Genomic DNA, 20,031 nt, shown 5'->3' on the forward strand with positions numbered 1-20,031 from the left:
TGTGATGGCCAGTGAGGGTGAGCCTAGGGAAACTGTCACATTGGCCCCAGAGGCCCTCGGGGTGAGGACTGTGCCCCCTCCCCTTGCACACCCCGTGGTTGCCCAGCTCTGAGAGGCTTGTGGGGGTAAAAGGAAGGAGCCAAGCTCTGTGCCCACCCAGGACAGGTACACAGGAACGAAGCTGAAACTGAGGCCCTGTCCAGGCTCAAACCAGGACAGAGAAGAACATGGAGATGGCCCAAGGCCAGCGAAGACTCCAGGGGGAAGGGGCCTTCTGGATGGGTGCAAGGTGGGCGGCCAAGGAGGGGCTGCCTGGCTAGAGCCAGCAGCGTGGGTGGGCACAGATGGCCCGAGGGTGCCCAGTGAAGGTAAGGGTGACTACATTGTTGGGTGAGGGTGCCTGACAGCAAAGTCAGAAGGACCAATGCGCCCTCCAATCTGTCCACACTGCCCTGAGTCCAGCTTGTGATCATGCCCTGGAGACCAGGCAGCAGGCCCCTGGGATGCACACCGCAGTGACCCAAGCAGCTGCTCCCTGTCACACCCCTACCTTCTCGATGTCCTCGAGGGTCCGGTAGTACTTGGCCTCAGTCTCCTGGATTTCCAGCAAGCAGCAGCTCCTCTTGTCATCCTCTGTCATGCCCATTTTCTGCAGAAGGACCTGGTGTGAGCGGGGCCTGCACTATCTCCACATGAGGTCCCGGCCCCGCCACACTGCACCAGACAGGACGCCACACAGCAAGCAGGGCCTGGGCGTAAGCAAGGTCCTGGCCACTCCACGCTGCACCTGAGGGGACCCGCAGCAGGACATGGGCACCGGCCTGGGTCAAGCCTTGGCCACCAAGGGTAAATGGAGACAGAAGAAACTAGGAGCCATGCAGTTCCATCTGTTTCGCAGACGAGGAAGTTGAGGCAAAGGGAGGGAGTTGTGACAGGCCTGAGGACTGGTGGCAGCACCAAGGAAGACGTGCTTGGAGGTTTCTAGAACTCCCCGCTCTTTTTTGCTCCTCCTCCCCAAATAATTCCTCACCTCAATTGCTCATTAACTAAGGGGAGCTCGGGATCCCAAGGTGTACACAGGGGTTTACATGCTTAAAGCACCCACTGTGTGCGGGAGGCTCTCTGTGTACAGCTTGCAATGCGGCAGACCCCCTGGGAGCTTGGAATCCCACAGTGCACACAGGGGTTTACACATTTAAAGCACCCACTGTGTGTGGGAGGCTCTCTGTGTACAGCTAGAGATCCTGGCAGATACCGGGGGCTGATGTCCACCAGCTGAGCAGACAGCCCAGTAACAGCGTATTATTGCCTGTGAACGACCCCAGTTACCCCACAGGGGCTGGAAGCAGCGGCTGCGGGGTGGATTGCTTGGGGCAGTCCTGGGTGTTCCGGACACTCCTCTAAAGCTGAGGCTGGGCGGCCACGTCTGCCTGGGGCTCTGGGGAACAGCACTGAGTGGCCTGTGCCATTTGGACTCACTCGGCCCTAACACCTCCCCCTGCCCAGGAAATACCCTAAGGGTCCCTGGGGCCTAGGCTCCCCAAAGCACTATGCAAGACGGGGCGTCCACACAGGGGCTGGGGCGGGTCACAAGCCAGGCTGAAGGCTGCCCCCAAGTCTCCCTCCTGACCCCATGGCCTTGCCCAGCCTGGGACTGCTCGGTTACTCGTGGGGTGCTGGGGGCCACGGTCCCCCTGAAACTGGGTGTGATATGTGTTGCTTGACGGCGTTGCCCTGGGGGAGGCTGAGGTGCTGGCAGGACTCACCTGCTTCTCACCTACCACTCACCTGCATGTATCTGATCTGAGAGCATGGAGGAGAGACAGACAGCCAGTTAGAACTTGGGAGCCCACACACTCTTCCCACGTTTGCCAACAGCACCGGGAACCCCACTCCGCCCCCACCCCCGTCCCCCGTCCACGTGGCAGCTCAGCAGGGCAGGGGAGCAGTGAGGGGACACGGGGCCACCACGCCTGACTCTGAAAGCAGCACCTGCGTCCTCCAGCTGTATCTTCCTTTGGAAACATCCCCTTCCCTGTCCCCTCCCACTTGGACCATCCAGACAATGGCAGACACAAGCGGAAAAAGATCAAGCCAGCTGAGCCAGCTCAGTGAGGACACTGGCCGACACAGGGCCCAGCCTGCCTGCACCGTCAGGGCTGCCCTGGGAACACACAGCCCCGAGCAGACGGTCTCGCTCACCGCACTGGGAAGGGACAGGGATGGCCTGTGCCCCGAGGACACGCAAGCTGTCCATCACCCACCACGGCCAGCTCTGGGATGAACCCCAGGTCCCTGCTGGGCGCTCATGGCCAGACCATGAGCTCCAGAAAACACCCCCTCTCACGGCCTCTGAAGGCACAGATGGGGTCTGGGGAGAGCACGTGTACCTAGAGCAGGGGTGCTCCGAAGACCCCTCATGGCCACTCCCCCCCTCCACGGTCACTCTCAAGATACCCAGCTCGAGACAGCCTCAGGAATAAAGTGGTCCCAGTCTTCCCGGATCAACAAGACCCTGAAGGCTCTCCAGGCTCTGACGGGAAGAGCCCCTGGGGACAAAAACGGTTAACTTGCTCTGCTGCTAACTAAAAGGTTGGAGGTTCAAGTTCACCCAGAGGCACCTTGGAAGAAAGGCCTGGAGATCTACTTCCAAAAAATCATCCATCGAAAACGCTATGGTGCACAGTTCTACTCTGAGTCGACATGACAGCAATGAGTTTGGTGTTTTGGTGTATCAGCTCTGGGTCGGGCAGGCGGGGGCCGGGGGGGCAGCTGTCAGCAGCCGGCTCAGCCTTCCAGCCCCACTACCTGACCGGCCCAGAGCATCAGGAGAAGAGCCGCCCATCGGGAGGCTGCCTGGGGGTGCGCTCTGCTGGCTCCAGGAAAGGCCCCTCTCCGCAGTGAGACCACCCAGACCCTTCAGGGGCCATGCAAGAAATGGCTGTTTAAGAGCAGAGCCTGGGGGAGGTCAGACAGGGGCCGTGGGCTCCCGCCCAGCACCTCCCTCCCCTCGCCCAGCACAACGCTGGGGCTCGGCAGAGCCGCCGGGGCAGGAGATGCTCTTGGAAAGGTTTCCCCAGGGAGAATTCTCCCCAATTTTCTGTTCCCCGCCGCCAGCTGGTCCTACCACATGGCAGAAACACTGACACTTGCTTTTTGAGGAGTTTCCCATTTTCTCCAGTGAAAGCAAATGGCACCAGGGGCCCACACAGCCACAGGTCCCCCAGCCATCCAGGGAGGCCTGGTGCGCCAGCTCGGGGAGAAGGCCTGCAGCCTGTACCCCAAACCCACCTCCCATCCGCCCACAGGCCCTCTCTGCACAGCAGCTGCTGGCAATAAACCCGCGCTGGCGCAAACTGGCATCTGAGAGCTTATTAGCCAGCGCCTGCTCGGAAATAAATATCGCCACCACATAAAAGGCGCACAGCTGGCTAACAGGGCCCTCTCGGTCTCCACACTCCCACACAAAGGGAGAAGGTGGCCCGCGCCGTGTGCGGCTGAGCTTGGAGCTCCTGTGCCAGGCAGGAGGGGCTCAGAGCCCTGCACACCCTTCGGAGCAGAACACTCCAAGGGACACATTCTGGAAGGTCTCAGTGCCAGCAATGTCACCTCCAGGTCTCCTTACAAAATTCCAATAGAAAAGAAGGTGCACGGCACGCTGGACCAGGGCAGGGTTTCCAGAATGTTCTGCAGAGGAACCTCCCTGGGGCTGGGAAGGGCCAAGAGGGTGGCTCGCCTTTGATGGGGCTCCAGTGTGGGGTTGGCACAGGGTCGCGTCCATCCACAGCAGCCAGGCCGCCCCGCTCAGTGCGAACACCCCACTCAGTGCGAACGCCCTGTAGGTGAGGGTGGGGCCTGGCAGGTGAGGGCGCTTACCATGGGCTGCTGCACCTCCACCTTGATGATGTCCTCATAGATGTCGTCTCCTTCATCCTCACACGGGACGCAGTCATAGATGTCCTCCCCCAGGTCGTGCTCGCTGCAACAGGAGGAAGCAGTTAGAGAGGAGGCTGGCCGCCCTGGACTGGGAGCCACAGGCGGGAGCGGTCTGCAAGGAGAACCAACAGAGAGGGGTGACGGGAGCTAGGGGGTGGGACGGGGCTGAGCCCACGCTCCGGGCCGCACGAGGCTCCACACACAGCTCAGCCCGGCTTCCTCCTGTGTGAGCACCACCCCTGGGGCCCGGCTGCCTCCTGCTCTGCCTGCGTGCACGTGTTTGGATGCCCCAGAGTGGTAACACCTCAAATTCTCTGGCTCGGTAGTCAGTGCTGGGGACACACTGCAGGCCAAGCAAGGAGACCCACTTGAATTGGAACCTTCTCACAACCAGTCAAAGGGGCTGTCTGAACAGAACCTGGCTACGGTCAGCTCTGGGCAGCATCTGCACCCCAGCCTCCAGACCAAACCCTTTCCCACTGCCCAAGCCTGTGACCCAAAGCCCTGATGCCCAGCACCCTGGGTCTTGGTGTGAAGGACACAGGTTTACAGCCTTTGGCCTGTCCCATGGAACTTTCGAGGCATTGTGCCCCTGCCACCGTTGTGGAGAAGGGCTGGGGTGTGCCCAGCCCTGTCCAGGCCCTGGTGCATCCCTGGCCTCATGGTGCTCACAGTCTTCAAGAGGGACAAGCAGTGTTCAAAGAACCCCCAGATAAAGTATGACAAACTTTAATAAGTATGCCCAGTGTGTGACGAGGAGGCCCAGCTTAGCCTGGGGGACAGGGGTTGTCAGGGAAGGCTTCTGAAGAAGTGACATCTGAACTGAGCTTTGAAGGATCTGCAGGAATTAGCTAGACAGACAGCCAGAGGGGATTCTAGGCAGAGCCAACAGCACGTGAAAAGGCCCTGTGGCTGGATGCACCAGCACACTTGAAGAACAGAAGGGCCACATGGCCTCAGAGCACAATTGGTAGGGGGGAGCTACAGAGGTGGAGGGCCCATCAGGGTGGGGTCAGGCCGACGAGCATGGGAGGGAAACACCACAGGATTCATGTTCTAGGAAGGCCCTCTGCTGCCCTCCAGAGAAAAAACAGGTCGGAGAGAACATTCCAGAACACAAGCTTCCCAACATTACGCTAAGAAAAACCTAATTAGAGAGGATCTACCAAACCCACCAGTGCTGTGTGTCTGTAAGGGCAGGGCCCAGTCACTGTTGCTTTATCTTATTTTATTCCATTTTTGCACCACTATATAGGTATGTCATTGTTGTAAGTGGCCATCAAGTCCATTCCGACTCATGGTGGCCCCATGTGTGCGCAGTAGAACTGCTTCACAGGGTTTTCAAGTCTATGGCCTTCCAGAAGCAGATGCCAGGCCTGTCTGCTGAGGTGCCTCTGGCCAGGTTTGAACCACCAGCCTTCTGGCTAGTAGTCAAGCACTTAACCATCTGTACCACCTAGGGAGTCCCCTATAGGTGTGAAGAAGCTGAGAGCTGGCCGGAGGAGGAAGGCCAGCAGGGACCGATTACACTGTGATGAGGGACCAGGCTAACATGCTCCTGTGAACAGCCATCCCCCATCCATGAACCCCTTCTGTGCTCAAAGCCCTGGCTCCTGAAGAGTTCACTCATCTTGGCCTCATAAAATCCTTCCCTCTGGATAGCACTGAGGCCATTTGACAGATGAAAAACAAACAAACTGAGGCTAAGTAACTGGCTAGGGGATGCAGAGCCATGGTCGAGGCCATTCTTTCTTGCCTCCCCCACCTGCTCGCCACAGTAAGGAGTCTTTCTGAACATCAGTGCATCCATGAGAACCGAAACGGGGAGCAAAGCCCACCTGGAGAGGGGTGAGCCCATACTCTGGGGACAGTGGTTTCCTGGAACAAACCCGAAGCCCAGAAGGATGTTCATGACTCATGGATTTTCTCAGTAACTTGTCCCGAAGGCTGGTCTCCCCAGAGGGTCCAAAAGATCGTCACGGGAGCAGTCACTCATGGTGACACACACCAGGCCTCCCTGCTTCCCCAGATGCTGTCCCCAGAGGGTGCCCCCTCCGCTCTGCCCCCCAGGCTCTAGGGACCACATGCATCAGAGCAGAGGCGCTTATCAGCAGGTGTCGGCCCCCGAAACTTCTGTCGTGCAACGGAGCGAGGCTGGAGACAAAGCCTCTGTCGGGAATTCTGACGGTGTGGAACCAAGGGGGCCATAGAGGGAAGCTTCCAGGCCGCTCAGGCACTCGGAAGGCTAGTGAGGCCATCTGTACCTCTGGAGAGGGAGATGGGCTTTGCTTTGACGGGAGGGAGTTGTGGAAGAAAGTGGGGCACCCCAACTGTTAGACATTCAGAGCGTCGCTGAAACGAATACAAACAGCTGAAAGCAGCCTGCACGGGGCCTGGAGGTCTGGAAGAGGGACAGGCAGCCGACACAGAAGCCCCCTTCCCCATGCCACGCTCACCACCGACCAGCCCCAGGAGTCCGCCCTCCCGGGTCAGAACCTTCTCAACAGAGACCTCTGTGCAGCTGCACCCCTAACGACCGAAAACCAGCTCTGGAGAGCCAACAGGCTCCCTTTCCTGCGAGCCTGAGCCTTGGTACAGGTTGGGGGGGGGGAGGTCTGCAGGTGGGGACCCGCTCCAGATGTCGTGGGGACCATGCTGTTGCTCCACCACGTCCCAGGCCCCACGTTCTCAGGTACGAGGACTCGGTGTCAGGACAGCAGGGTGCTCAGAGAAATCCAAGGCACAGCCTGTTCATCTTGAGCTGGAGGGGCACCCGGCCCTGTTATGAGCCCAGTGTGGCCGTCATTCTACAGAGAAAGGGGACTGTGACAGCTGCAGTAGGCGGGAAGCGTCCTCCAACAGGTGGGACTGAGGTGCTGCAGAGCCCATGGGGACCACTGGGTCCCGGAGCAGACGCCCCAAGTCATGGTCCCTGCCCCACCACCCTCCTCCTGGGCCATCTCTAAATCAGGACTGACTCCCATCTCTAGGTATACACCTGCATTGACTGAGCACCTACTGTGTGCCAAGCACGGGGCTAAACGCCTTACATGGCTTTTTTTTTTTTTACAAGTTTGCTGCTAAGATTAAACCCATTAGCAGGGTTGAAACGCACAACCCGAGTTACACAATTGTGACAAGTGGATACAGCTGTGTAACTCACCCCCTCCAAATTACAGAGCATGTACATTCCCCACCTCTCCCCGCTTCTGACTATTTCTCACCCTAGAGAGGTTGTGCTTGTTCTAGAGCTCCTGTCATTGGCATCACACTGTATGTTCTCTTGGGTGTTGGTTTCTTGTCCTTAGCATCACACCTCTGAGATCCATCCACACTGTGTCTCTATCCGAGGCTTGTCACTGCTGAGCGCTAGCCTACACGTGAGTATGCCAGGGACCTTTTCCATCCACTCTCCTCCTGTCGGACATTTGGGTGGCTTCCAGGTTTTTGTTACTGTGAATAAAAGCCGCTATGCTCATTTAAGTCTTTCTGTGGACCCATACTTCTGTTTCTTTGGGTAAAATACCTGGAAGGGACTGCTGGGTCAAAAGGAGGCATATACTTGGTTTCATGAGACGCTGACAAGCGTTTTCCCAAAGTGGGTGCCCCGTTTTACATTTCCACCAGCAGTTTGAGTGGGTTCCAGCTACTCCACACCCTTTTCAGCTCTTGCTGTTCCAGTTTTGTTTTTTAACAAAACTTTAACTACTACAATAGCTACGTAGTGAGATTTATTGTTGTGAGTTGCTGTCAAGTCGGCTCCAACTCATGGAGACTTTATATACAACGTAACAAAACGTTGCCCGGTCTTACACCACCTTTCACCGTGGTTTGAGTCCATTTTGTCAACTCAGCTCACTGACGGTTTCCCTCATTTTCACGGACCCTCCACTTTACCAAACATCATGTCCTTTTCTGTGGTTTTAACTTGTGTTTCCCTGAGGACTAGTGATGTTGAGGACTTTTCCATGGGTTTACTGAATATCTGCGTGTCTTCTTTCCTGAGAGATCTGTTCGAGACTTTTGCCTGTTTTTAAAAACTGCTTTTCTGTCTTACTGAGTTCTAAAAGTTCTTTATATATTCTGGATACCAAGTCCTTTGTCAGATGTTTTGTGAATTTTCCTTTTTCCAGTCTCTGGCTTAGCAATTTTCTTAACGGTGTTTTGTGATAAGCATTCATGCTTAATTTTGACGAAGTCTAATTTATCACAATTTTGTCTATGGTGTCCTGTGTCACCTCTAAGACATCTCTGTGCCCTGTTGATAAAATCTTTGCTTTCTTCTGGGACACAAAATATTTTTTCCTTTTTTCCCCCCCCAAAAGCTGAATAATTTTAGCTTTTACATTTAAATCTCTGATTCAACTCAAATTAATGTTTGGGTATGGTGTGAGGTAGGAGTTGAGGCTCACCTCCCTACCCCAAGTTGTTCTGGACCAAGTTCCTGAAAACCACTGGATAGCCTGGATTCCTTTGGCAAAAATAATTTGACAAGCGTACGTCTATATTGCAATTCTGTATCCCATATCATCAATCTCTTTGTCAATCCTGATGCCAATAGCTCTGTCTTTATTACTTTAGTTTTATACAAAGACTTGTAATAAACTAGTACAGATCCTCCAGTTTTGTTCTTTTACAAGACTGTTTAGGTTTTTCTGTGGTCCTTTGCATTTCCGTATGAAATTGAGGATCATCTTATCAATTTCTTAAAAAAAAAAATCCTACTAGGGTTATAATAGGAAATGTATTGAATCTATAGTTTAATTTGGGGAGAACTGACATCTTAACATTGTCTTCCAATCCAAGAACATGATATATACTTTCATTTATTTAGGTCTTTTAAACTTTTTCTTAGCAACATTTTGTACTTTTAAAGGTTTTAGAATTTAGGAAGTACTCAGCTATTCTTTCTCCAATATTTTTTTCTGTCCCATTCTCTTTTCGTTCTTCTTCCAGGACTCTGTTATGGGTTGAATTTTGTCACCCAAAATGATATGTTGAAGTCCTAGCCCCTGTGAATGTGACTTATCTTGAAGTAGGGTCATTGCAGAAGTAATTAGTTAAGATGAAGTCATCAGGATGGGCCCTAATCCAATAGGAATAGTACCCCTATAAGAAGAGGAGAAACACAGACACACAAGGATAAGACCACGTGAAGACAGAGGCAGAGACTGGGGTGATGTATCTCCAAGCCAAGTAACACCAAGCATTATGAATTACGTCCCCCAAGAATGTGTATCAACTTGGCTAGACCATGATTCCTAGTATTGTGTGGTTGTCCTCCATTAGTGACCTGATGTGATTATCCTATGTGTTGTAAATCCTAACCTCTATGATGTTATTGAGGCAGGATTAAAGGCAGTTATGTCAATGAGGCAGGACTCAATCTACAGGATTAAGCTGTTTTTTGGGTTGAGTCAATCTCTTTTGAGATACAAAAGAGGGAAGTGAGCAGAGGGAGAGGGGGGCCTCACACCATCAAGGAAGAAGAACCAGGCGCGGGACTTGTCCTTTAGACCCAAGGTCCCTGCACTGAGAAGCTCCTAGACTGGGGGAAGGTTGATGACAAGGACCTTCCTCCAGAGCCAAAAGAGAGAAAGCCTTCCCCTGGAGCTGGCACTTTGAATTCAGACTACTAGCCTCTTAAACTATGAGAGAATAAATTTACATTTGTTAAATCCACTCACTGTGGTATTTCTGTTATAGCAGCACTGGATAACTAAGACTCCAAGGACTGCCAGTCATAACCAGAAGCTAAGAGAGAGGCATGGAACAGATTCTTCCTCACAGCTTTCAAAAGGATTCAACACTGCCAACACCCTGGTTCCAGGCTTCTAGCCTCCAGAACTGTAAATGAAAAATATTCTGTGGTTTTAATCAAGCAGGTTATGGCACTTCGTTACAGCAGCCCTAGGAAACTAATACCAACTCCAATTACACCTATGTTATACCACTTGATATTGTTCCACATCTATGGGGTCGTGTTCATTTTCTTCTACCTTCCTTTTCCTCTGAGCTACAAGTTCACTGGCACCTCTGCCATGTCCAATCTTCTATTAATCCAAGCCAGTAAATTGTTCATTTCAGTTATCATGCTTTTCAGTTTTAGAATTTCAATTCAGTCCTTTTTCACAGCTTCTATTCCTCTGCTGAGGTTCCCCATGTGGTCATTACTTTAGTACATATTTTCCTTTAAGTCCTGGCCATATTTACAAAACCTGCTTTGAAAGACCTTGTCTGCTAATTTCAACATCTGGGTCATCTCAAGGTTGGTTTCTATTGACGTCGTTTTTTCTTGAGTATGACTTACTTTTTCCTATTTCTTTGCAATTTTAGTAATTCTTTATCAAACACTGGATATTATGAATGATACATTGTAGAGATTCAGGATTCTAGTATTTCTCCTGAAGAGTAATATTTATTCTAACAAATAGCTAGTTTGGTCAGACTCAAACTTCAAACTCTGTCTTCCCTCCAGTGCACAACAGCTGAAATCTCTGCTTAATTCGTCTTTCAGTTGCTGCATTTTTGCTTGAAACCTTGGAGTCTTTTCTGTGCATGCAAAGTTTAACGATCAGCCAAGGACTTAGGTGCATTTTACATGCACATTTTGGGACTTCTGCTCTCTGTGGGCCCTTCCCACCCACCACTTCCCTCCTAACTTTCTGGCCTCTCTACCAGCCCAATTTCTTTCTTCTGATGCCTCCAACCAGAGAGAGCTTGGCTTTCTGCGTGGGTTGGGAACTGCCCTCAGGCAAAAGGCCACAAACTGTCAAATTCCATTCACTCAAGAGTAGACTTCCTTTCAGTTCTTATGTGCTTTTGATTACTCTCCAGTACCTCCAAATAGATTTTTTTTTTCAGCTTCTTGTAATTGTTAGCTACAGTAAAGCCAGGGTTGTATCCTTTCACTACACTTATTCAGTCTGTGTGCTGAGCAAATAATCCAAAAAGCTGTACTATACGAAGAAGAAAAGGGCATCAGGTTTGGAGGAAGGCTCATTAACAACCTGTGTTATGCAGATGACACAACCTTGCTCACTGAAAGTGAGAGGGACTTGAAACATTACTGATGAAGAGCAAGGACCACACCCTTCCGTATAGATTACACCTCAAAATAAAACAAAAATCCTCACAACTGGACCAATAAGCAACATTATGAGAAATGGAGAAAAGACTGAAGTTGTCAAGGATTTCATTTTACTTGGATCCACAGTCAACGCCCAGGGAAGCTGTAGTCAGGAAATCAAAAAAGGCATTGCATTGGGCAAATAGGCTGCAAAAAATCTCTTTCAAGTGTTGAAAAGCAAAGATGTCACCCTGAAGACAAAGGTGTGCCTGACCCAAGCCATGGTGTTTTCAATTGCTTCATATGCATGTGAAAGCTGGACTCTGAATAAGGAAGACCAAAGAAAAATTGACCCCTTTGAATTATGGTGTTGTTGAAGAATATTGAATATACCATGGACTGCCAAAAGAACAAACAAATTTGTCTTGAAAGAAGTACAGCCAGAATGCTCCTTAGAAGCAAGGATAGTGACACTATGTCTCACATACTTGGGACATGTTATCAGGAGGGATCAGTCCTGGAGGTGGACATCATGCTTGGTAAAGTAGAGGGTCAGCAAAGAAGAGGAAGACCTTCAATGAGATGAACTGACATAGTGGCTTCAACAATGGGCTCAAACATAGCAACGATTGTGAGGATGGCGCAGGACCGGGCAGTGTTTCGTTCTGTTGCACACAGGGTCACTACAAGTTGGAACCCACTGGACAGCACCTAACAACAACAACAACAGTGCAGTCAGTCCAACCAAGCTACTCTACCTTACTGAAGGTTGATCTCCTTAAATGTATTATTTCTAATCCTTAAAACAACCCCATTTTGCCCGGGGAAACTGAGGCTCAGAGAGATAAAATAATGTGTGAGCCCGCTCAGCCAGTTAGTGCCTTCTTTCCCACACAGTGAGCACCTCTTCACTGACCCGTGGGTTCTTCCAGCTGAGTGTGAGATGACACAACGGCTTCTCCCTCGCTGTACTCCCAGAAGGCACAAGACCACAGCACAGAAACAGTGGGAATAAACACAACGGGCTTTTCTCCAGCACATGTTCACTCCCATGTCCTCAGCTTGCTTTTCTGTTTCTCAAAATCAATGCATACAAGGTACACTCATCATTCAAGTATCACATCCCATTCAGCTCTTCTAATTTGCCCAGGGCATTGAAGCTAAAAATGGACAGTCAGAACCACTCAAGGGAGAGCTGTGTTCTGGCCTCTTAACTTGGGGCAGAAAAATCTCAAAAATGCAGACACTGCTTCTTCTATTTGGCAAAATGTCTGTGATCCAGATTCTGCTGAAAGCTGGGAAGTGAGTCATCAGTCTTTTGCCTGTAATGTTCTTCAGTTACCTTCTTCTGTGGGTCCTAGTCATAGAGCCACAAGAGCACCCACCGTCATGCTTTGCACTTTACCTGGCACACAAAACTGGTGCCAGCCCCACACGGCTGCTGCGCACAATCCCATAGGAGAGACAAGGCCTTCATGTCTTCCATCTGGACTTGGGTGAGCTTGGCCCAACCTCCAGACCAACTTCCCACAGTCCTTGAAAAGGACCCTAAGGCCCTGAGAAATCCAAAAGTGGCTTCGGAATCAACCCAGTACAGCTTCACTGTGCCAGGCTTAGCTTGGGGTTCACTTGTTTTGACTGACCACGTTTCTTAAGTCAGTCTCTCAGGTAGAGTGCATTTATGAAAAGCATGCTACCAACTATTATTTTATTTCATAGATGGTGGAATTGAGACCTAAAGAGATGATATGGCTTACACATGATTGCACAGCTCAATTTAGGGCAATTAGAGCATTGGGAAATACAGGTTTACACCTTATTATTACAATAGAACTAAAATTTCATTACATAAATGTTCCAAGTTATGCGAGTGGGAGGAAAAAAAAGAAACAGCAAGTAATTGTGTTTTATTTAATGACAAAAAAATTATGAAAATAAAATCAAACATACTTGTTAGAACAATAAATATAAATAAGATAAACTCCACAATTAAGACAGACTCTCAAATTTGATCTGTTTAATCAATGTCTGTCAGTTTGTCGTACTGTAGGGGCTTGTGTGTTCCTGTGATGCTGGAAGCTATGCCACCGGTATTCACATACCAGCAGGGTCACCCATGGAGGACAGGTTTCATCTGAGCTTCCAGAATAAGGCAGACTAGGAAGAAGAACCCGACCGTCTACTTCTGAAAAGCATTAGCCAGTGAAAACCTTATGAATAGGAGTGAACATTGTCTGATATAGTGCTGGAAGATGAGCCCCTCAGGTTGGAAGGCACTCAAAAGATGACTGGGGAAGAGCTGTCTCCTCAAAGTAGAGTTGACCTTAATGACATGGATGGAGTAAAGCTTTCAGGGCCTTCATTTGCTGATGTGGCACGACTCAAAATGAGAAGAAACAGCTGCAAACATCCATTAATAATCGAAGTATGAATCTAGGAAAATTGGAAATCGTCAAAAATGAAATGGAATGCATAAACATCAATATCCTAGGCATTAGTGAGCTGAAATGGACTGGTATTGGCCATTTTGAATTGGACAATCATATAGTCTACTATGCTGGGAATGACAACTGGAAGAGGAATGGTGTTGCATTCATCGTCAAAAAGAACGTTTCAAGATCTATCCTGAAGTACAACATTGTCAGTGATAGGATAATATCCATATGCCTACAAGGAAGACCAGTTAATATGACTATCATTCAAATGTACGCACCAACCACTAGGGCCAGGGATGAAGAAATAGAAGATTTTTAAAAGCTGCTGCAGCCTGAAATTAATTGAACCTGCAATCAAGATCCATTGATAATTACTGGCGATTGGAATGCGAAAGTTGGAAACAAAGAAGGATCAGTAGTTGGAAAATATGGCCTTGGTGCTAGAAACAATGCTGAAGATTGAATGATAGAATTTTGCAAGACCAACGACTTCTTCATTGCAAATACCTTCTTTCACCAACATAAACGGTTTTTTTTGTACACATGGACCTTGCCAGATGGAACACAGAGAAATCAAACTGACTACATCTGTGGAAAGAGATGATGGAAAAGCTCAGTATAATCAGTCAGAACAAGGCCAGGGGCCGACTGTGGAACAGACCATCAATTGTTCATAAGCAAGTTCAAGCTGAAACTGAAGAAAATCAGAGCAAGTCCACGAGAGCCAAAATATGACCTTGAGTATATCCCACCTGAATTTAGAGACCATCTGAAGAATAGATTTGACCCATTGAGCACTAGTGACCGAAGACCAGATGAGTTATGGAATGACATCAAGGACATCATCCATGAAGAAAGCAAGAGGTCACTGAAAAGACAGGAAAGAAAGAAAAGATCAAGGTGGATGTCAGAGGAGACTCTGAAACTTGCTCTCAAGTGTCGAGCAGCTAAAGCAAAAGGAAGAATTGATGAAGTAAAAGAACTGAACAGAAGATTTCAAAGGGCGTCTCGAGAAGACAAAGTAAAGTATTATAATGACATGTGAAAAGAGCTGGAGATGGAAAACCAAAAGGGAAGAACATGCTCGGCGTTTCTCAAGCTGAAAGAACTGAAGAAAAAATTCAAGTCTCGAGTTGCAACAGTGAAGGATTCCATGGGGAAAATATTAAATGATGCAGGAAGCATCCAAAGAAGATTGAAGGAATACACAGTCATTATACCAAAAAGAATTAGTCGATATTCAACCATTTCAAGTGGTGGCATATGATCAGGAACAGATGGTACTGAAGGAAGAAGTCCAACCTGCTCTGAAGGCATTGGCGAAAAACAAGGCTCCAGGAATTGATGGAATATCAATTGAGATGTTTCAACAAACAGATGCAGCGCTGGAGGTGCTCACTCATCTATGCCAAGAAATATGCAAGACAGCTTCCTGGCCAACTGATTGGAAGAGGTCTATATTTATGCCTATTCCCAAGAAAGGTGATCCAACTGAATGTGGAAATTATAGAACAATATCATACGCAAGCAAAATTCTGTTGAAGATCATTCAAAAACGGCTGCAGCAGTATATAGACAGGGAACTGCCAGAAATTCAGGCCAGTTTCAGAAGAGGACATGGAACCAGGGATATCATTGCTGATGTCAGATGGATCCTGGCTGAAAGCAGAGAATACCAAAAGGATGTTTACCTGTGTTTTATTGATTATACAAAGGCATTTGACTGTGTGGATCATAACAAACCATGGATAACACTGCGAAGAATGGGAATTCCAGAACACTTACTGTGCTCATGAGGAACCTTTACATAGATCAAGAGGCAGTTGTTCGGAGAGAACAAGGGGGTACTGATTGGTTTAAAGTCAGGAAAGGTGTGCGTCAGGGTTGTATTCTTTCACCATACCTATTTAATCTGTATGCTGAACAAATAATCTGAGAAGCTGGACTATATGAAGAATAATGGGGCATCAAGATTGGAGGAAGACTCATTAACAACCTGAGTTATGCAGATGACAAAACCTTCCTTGCTGAAAATGAAGAAGACTTGAAGCACTTACTAATGAAGATCAAAGACCACAGCCTTCAGTATGGATTACACCTCAACATAAAGAAAACAAAAATCCTCACAACTGGACCAATGAGCAACATCATGGTAAATGGAGAAAAGATTGAAGTTGTCAAGGATTTCATTTTACTTGGATCCACAATAAACACCCATGGAAGCAGCAGTCAAGAAATGAAAAGATGCATTGCATTGGGCAAATCTGCTGCAAAGGACCTCTTCAAAGTGTTGAAGAGCAAAGATGCCACCCTGAAGACGAAGGTGCACCTGACCCAAGCCATGGTATTTTCAATCGGATCATATGCATATGAAAGCTGGACAATGAATAAGGAAGACCGAAGAACAGTTGACACCTTTGAATCGTGGTGTTGGTGGAGAATACTGAATATACCGTGGACTGCCAAAAGAACGAACAAATCTGTCTTGGAAGAAGTACAACCAGAATGCTCCTTAGAAGCAAGGATGGCGAGACTGCGTCTTACATACTTTCGACGTGTTGTCAGGAGGGATCAGTCCCTGGAGAAGGACATCATGCTTGGCAGAGTACAGGGTCAGCGGAAAAGAGAAAAACCCTCAACAAGGTGGATTGACACAGTGGCTGCAATATTGAGGTCAAGTATAACAACGAGTGTAAGGATGGCGCAGGACCGGGCAGTGTTTTGTTCTTTTGTGCAGAGGGTCGCTATGAGCCGGAACCGAGTCGACGGCACCTAACAACAACAATAATCAATATTTATCCTAAGACCAGTTCTGCACTAGAAACTTTTGGGTTCTGGAGACACAGAGATGAAAAAGTATGGACTCTTTCCTCAAAGACCACAGGGTCCAGGTGTAGAGATTGTCTTGGTGTGGAGATCAGCAGTCTTGGTGTGGAGAAGTCTCTCAGGTGAGGGACAAACACTAGAAGCTTCTGTAGGGTCATCTGAGTGGGGCCCTGACAAGGTCTGGTTCCCAAACAGTTCTTCTCCTTTGGCTAACACTGGCCCTGAAGTTCCACTACTGCCATCCTTCTTAGCAAAGGTGTTGTCTCTAAAAGTGAGTTTCCTGAATGATGTAGGTGGTACATTACAAGTCTTAGTAATCTATTAAAATGGATTAGTCATTGTGATCATTAAGATTGTGTGTCAACTTGCCTGGGCCATGATCCACAGTGGTTTGGCAGTTATGATGTAGTTTGGCAGTCGTATCTTCATGATGAGATTTGATATCATGTGATCACCTCCATGATGGGATCTGCTGTGAGTAGCCAATCAGTGGAAAGGGAGTTTCCTTGAGGGTGTGCCCTGCATCAAACATAAGTGGACTTTCTGGCAAGGCTCGCAGGTTTTTTCTTGCACTGGGTCCTGCAGCTGGCTCTTGTGTGTCTGACCTCTGGTTCTTGAGACTTGAGTTAGCAGCTTACCTGCCATCTTGTCTGCCAATCTTGAGATTCATCCATCTTTCCAGCCTGTGAGCCAGAGTCCTGCTGTCTGACTTGACAATCTTGGGTTCGTCAGCCCCTGTAGCCACATGAGTTAGGAGAGGCTTCTATCCCGACCCACGGACTTGGGATGTTTTAGCCTCTACAATGGCATGAGCCGTTTCCTTGATATAAATCTCCCTCTATATATATTTATACGCTTTACTGGTTTTGCTTCTCTAGAAGCAAAAAAAACTCAGCCTAAGACAGTGATGTCGTAGCCAGCTGGGCCTGGTGCATCACATGACCAGTTTGTTGGACGGGAGGAAAAGGGAAATATACGGCACTAGGTTGGGAAGGGGGGTGAATGATGGTATCCCCGACAGGTCTGAAGCCTCCTGGCTGCAGTGCAGGTACACGAGTGGTAGATACAATTGTGCAAGAGTCCTGCTATCAGTTTTCTCACATGACAGTGAGCTTTGATGAGACTCCAGCTCCTACCTGGCACACAGAACTGGCACCAGCCCCACACAGCTGCTGCACACAGTCCGTAGGAGAGACAAGACTGTCATGTCTTCTACCTGGACTTGGGTGAGCTTGGTGCAATCTCCAGACCAACCTCCCAAAGTCCTTGAAAAGGATCCAAAGGGCCTGCAAAATCCAAAAATAGCTTCGGAATCATCCCAGTACAGCTCCATTGTGCCAGGCTTAGCTTGAGTTGTTTTGATTGACTCCGCTTATTCTTAAGTCAGTCTCTAGGGTAGGTAGAAATGGAGGCTCCAGGTTATCAGAAGCTATACTGCATGGAAACACTTGACATCCATCACACTGGAGCTGTGCACAGAACAGCGGCTCAGTCAGTGCTGGATCGCTGAGCTGATGCGTCCACTCCTCCTTCAGAATGGACTTGCCGATCTTTTTGGTAGGAACTTGAATCCCTCATGTGCGACCCCCCAGAGGGAGGCAGTCAGATGCTTCTTGGCCCTGCCAGTTCCTAGCTCTGTAGCTCTGGCAGGGTAACCCAAGCCTCAGTTTCCCCGCCTGTAAAGTGAAAATAATACCGCCGCCTTTATAAGGGCAATGGAAAGGGCCAGCACAGGCCTAGCATAAGTAGGTGTCCAACATGGAGTGCCGTGGCCCCACCCCAGAGGTAGATGGAGAGCAAAGAGATGATGCTTTGCCCAGGGCCTGGGATCCTTTAACAGCCATCGTCAGCATTCAGTCTGACACACTGTCTGAAATACGTAAGACTAGAGAGAAAGTAGGAGTTAAGCACTCAACTACTAGCCGAAAGGTTGGTGGTTCAAACCCACCCAGAGGCGCCTCGGAAGACAGGCCTAGCAACCTGCTTCTGAAAGATCACTGCCTTGAAAACCCTACGGAGCCCAACTCTGCTCTGCACATGTGGGGTCTCCGTGAGTTGGAACTGACTGGACAGCCACTAACGGCACAGAGAGAGAGGAAGTCAGGAGTCGGGGCGCTCGGTCCTGGTCCACTACGGTGTGCTGTTACGGTTTCGGAGAGGCGGCCCTCTGTCTCGTTGCCCATCACAGAGCCTGCGAATGGATGTGAACAAGGCAGAGGCGTGGGCACAGGGGCCTCCACATTGCCCCTCTGCTCCATCTGTCCTTCTCATTCACTGCTTCTCTCAAACTCCCCACTGGGCACTTCTCCTGGGCCACAGTGAGCTGAGTGCAGGTCAAGTTATCTACCCTCCGTGCTCTGTTCCCGTAGGGGCGATCACCACCTGGGTGGGGGGCAGACGATGGCAAGAACCAAATGCAGGGAGACCACCAGGCCCCATGCAGCTGCAGCCCAGCACCTCCGGCTGACATGGTGGTGGGCAGGCGGTCTCCCTCCCCCACCTGACCTTCCGGGTACAGTGACCCAGCCCCTGTCTGGTCCTCTTACCCCTGCTGTTTTCTGGCAGGCAGCTGCACTGACAGATGCTAAATCCCAGCAATTATTTTCGTCCTCACAATGGCCCCAGTCTTCCAGGAGGGGCGCCGAGTGCGGCCCACTGCCCCCAGAGACCACTGCCTCGGCCGCTCCACTGCCTCCTGCAGGAGCCCATAGTCCCTGGCCCCCGAAGCCTCATCCGCCGCCCCAATTCTGTTCCAGAAAGTCAGCTGCTCGGAGCAGCCCACCACTCCCCTCGCCTCCCAAGGAAAATCAAAGGAAAGTGGACAAACTCTCAGCTTCCTCTGGCCTCAGGCTCTCCTGTGTTCACAGGGACATGAAATGTCACTGCTGACAGGCGCGAAGTGCTGTCTGGCCCCGGGCCGTCGGCTGCTAGGAAGCAGGGTGCCAACCACCATTAACCTGTTACTAGGAAACCAGTCCTCTCCACACAGGAGTGCATCTCCAGGGCCTGGGGTGGGGGCAACGGTGGGAGGGGCTTCCAGGCCCTCAGAGGCGGCTGTGGGCTGGACTGGCTGTGTCTGGGGACAGACAGACAGACAGACAAGGCCTCTACACTTTACAGAGCTTGGCCACACATGCCCTTAGCAGACCCTCAGTCCAAGCTGCGAGGAAAGGCTGCTCTCCCTACAGGCAGGAGGCAGGGCACAGAGAGGCCATGGTAGTTACCTGGGCTCACGATGCCACAGCAGAGCAGACAGAGACAAGAGCCCGGCTACCTGGACCCCCAGGGGAGCCCTGTCCGCCAGGCCATGTCCTCCCCACCAACTCCCTTTTCCGGGTCTTCTTTCCAAGCAGTAGAGGAGCCTGTCCACCATCCAAAAGCATTTAGGGACCAAAAAAGACCTATACCTGGGGCTGGGGCACAGGGGCACCACATGAGATGGGCTCGGGGAATGTCCTGGCCACAGTAGTGGACTACTCCTCTACATGCTGTGACCTCACATTCTCTGAGGCTTAAATTCCTCAAATGCAAAGAGGCGGCCAGACCACCGACCGCGCTGATTCACTCAAGCCCTTAGTGGGAGCTCACTAACTGGGGGGAGGGTTGGGTTGGAGGGAAGGAACCCATCACAGGAAGCCGAGGGTAACAGTGATGGAGAGAATCCTGGGGCGCTTTTTAAGGATCTGGGGGTGGGGTGCATCACTCAGCTTGGTGGAGATGGTGGTGGGTTCTTGAAGGAGGAGACCTTTGAGCTGGGTTTTATAG

General features: G+C 50.0%; 1 protein-coding gene across 4 annotated transcripts in view; it reads right to left on the minus strand.

Annotated features, from left to right (window-relative positions):
• VAV2 (vav guanine nucleotide exchange factor 2) overlaps nt 1-20,031 on the minus strand; it is a 210,219-nt gene that overhangs the window by 48,993 nt on the left and 141,195 nt on the right. For 2 of the 4 annotated variants that reach the window (XM_064290621.1, XM_064290623.1), the window contains exons 5-6: nt 3,877-3,979; nt 551-649 (exon numbers count right to left, since the gene is read on the minus strand). In XM_064290621.1, the coding sequence (XP_064146691.1) occupies nt 551-649; nt 3,877-3,979 (202 nt within the window). Of the gene's footprint in view, nt 1-550; nt 650-3,876; nt 4,049-20,031 lie in introns of all 4 variants that reach the window. The other 2 variants (XM_064290622.1, XM_064290620.1) reach the window with 1 other exon arrangement.

This window comes from Loxodonta africana, chromosome 9 (genome assembly GCF_030014295.1).
Source record: "Loxodonta africana isolate mLoxAfr1 chromosome 9, mLoxAfr1.hap2, whole genome shotgun sequence".
Taxonomy (NCBI): Eukaryota; Metazoa; Chordata; class Mammalia; order Proboscidea; family Elephantidae; genus Loxodonta; species Loxodonta africana.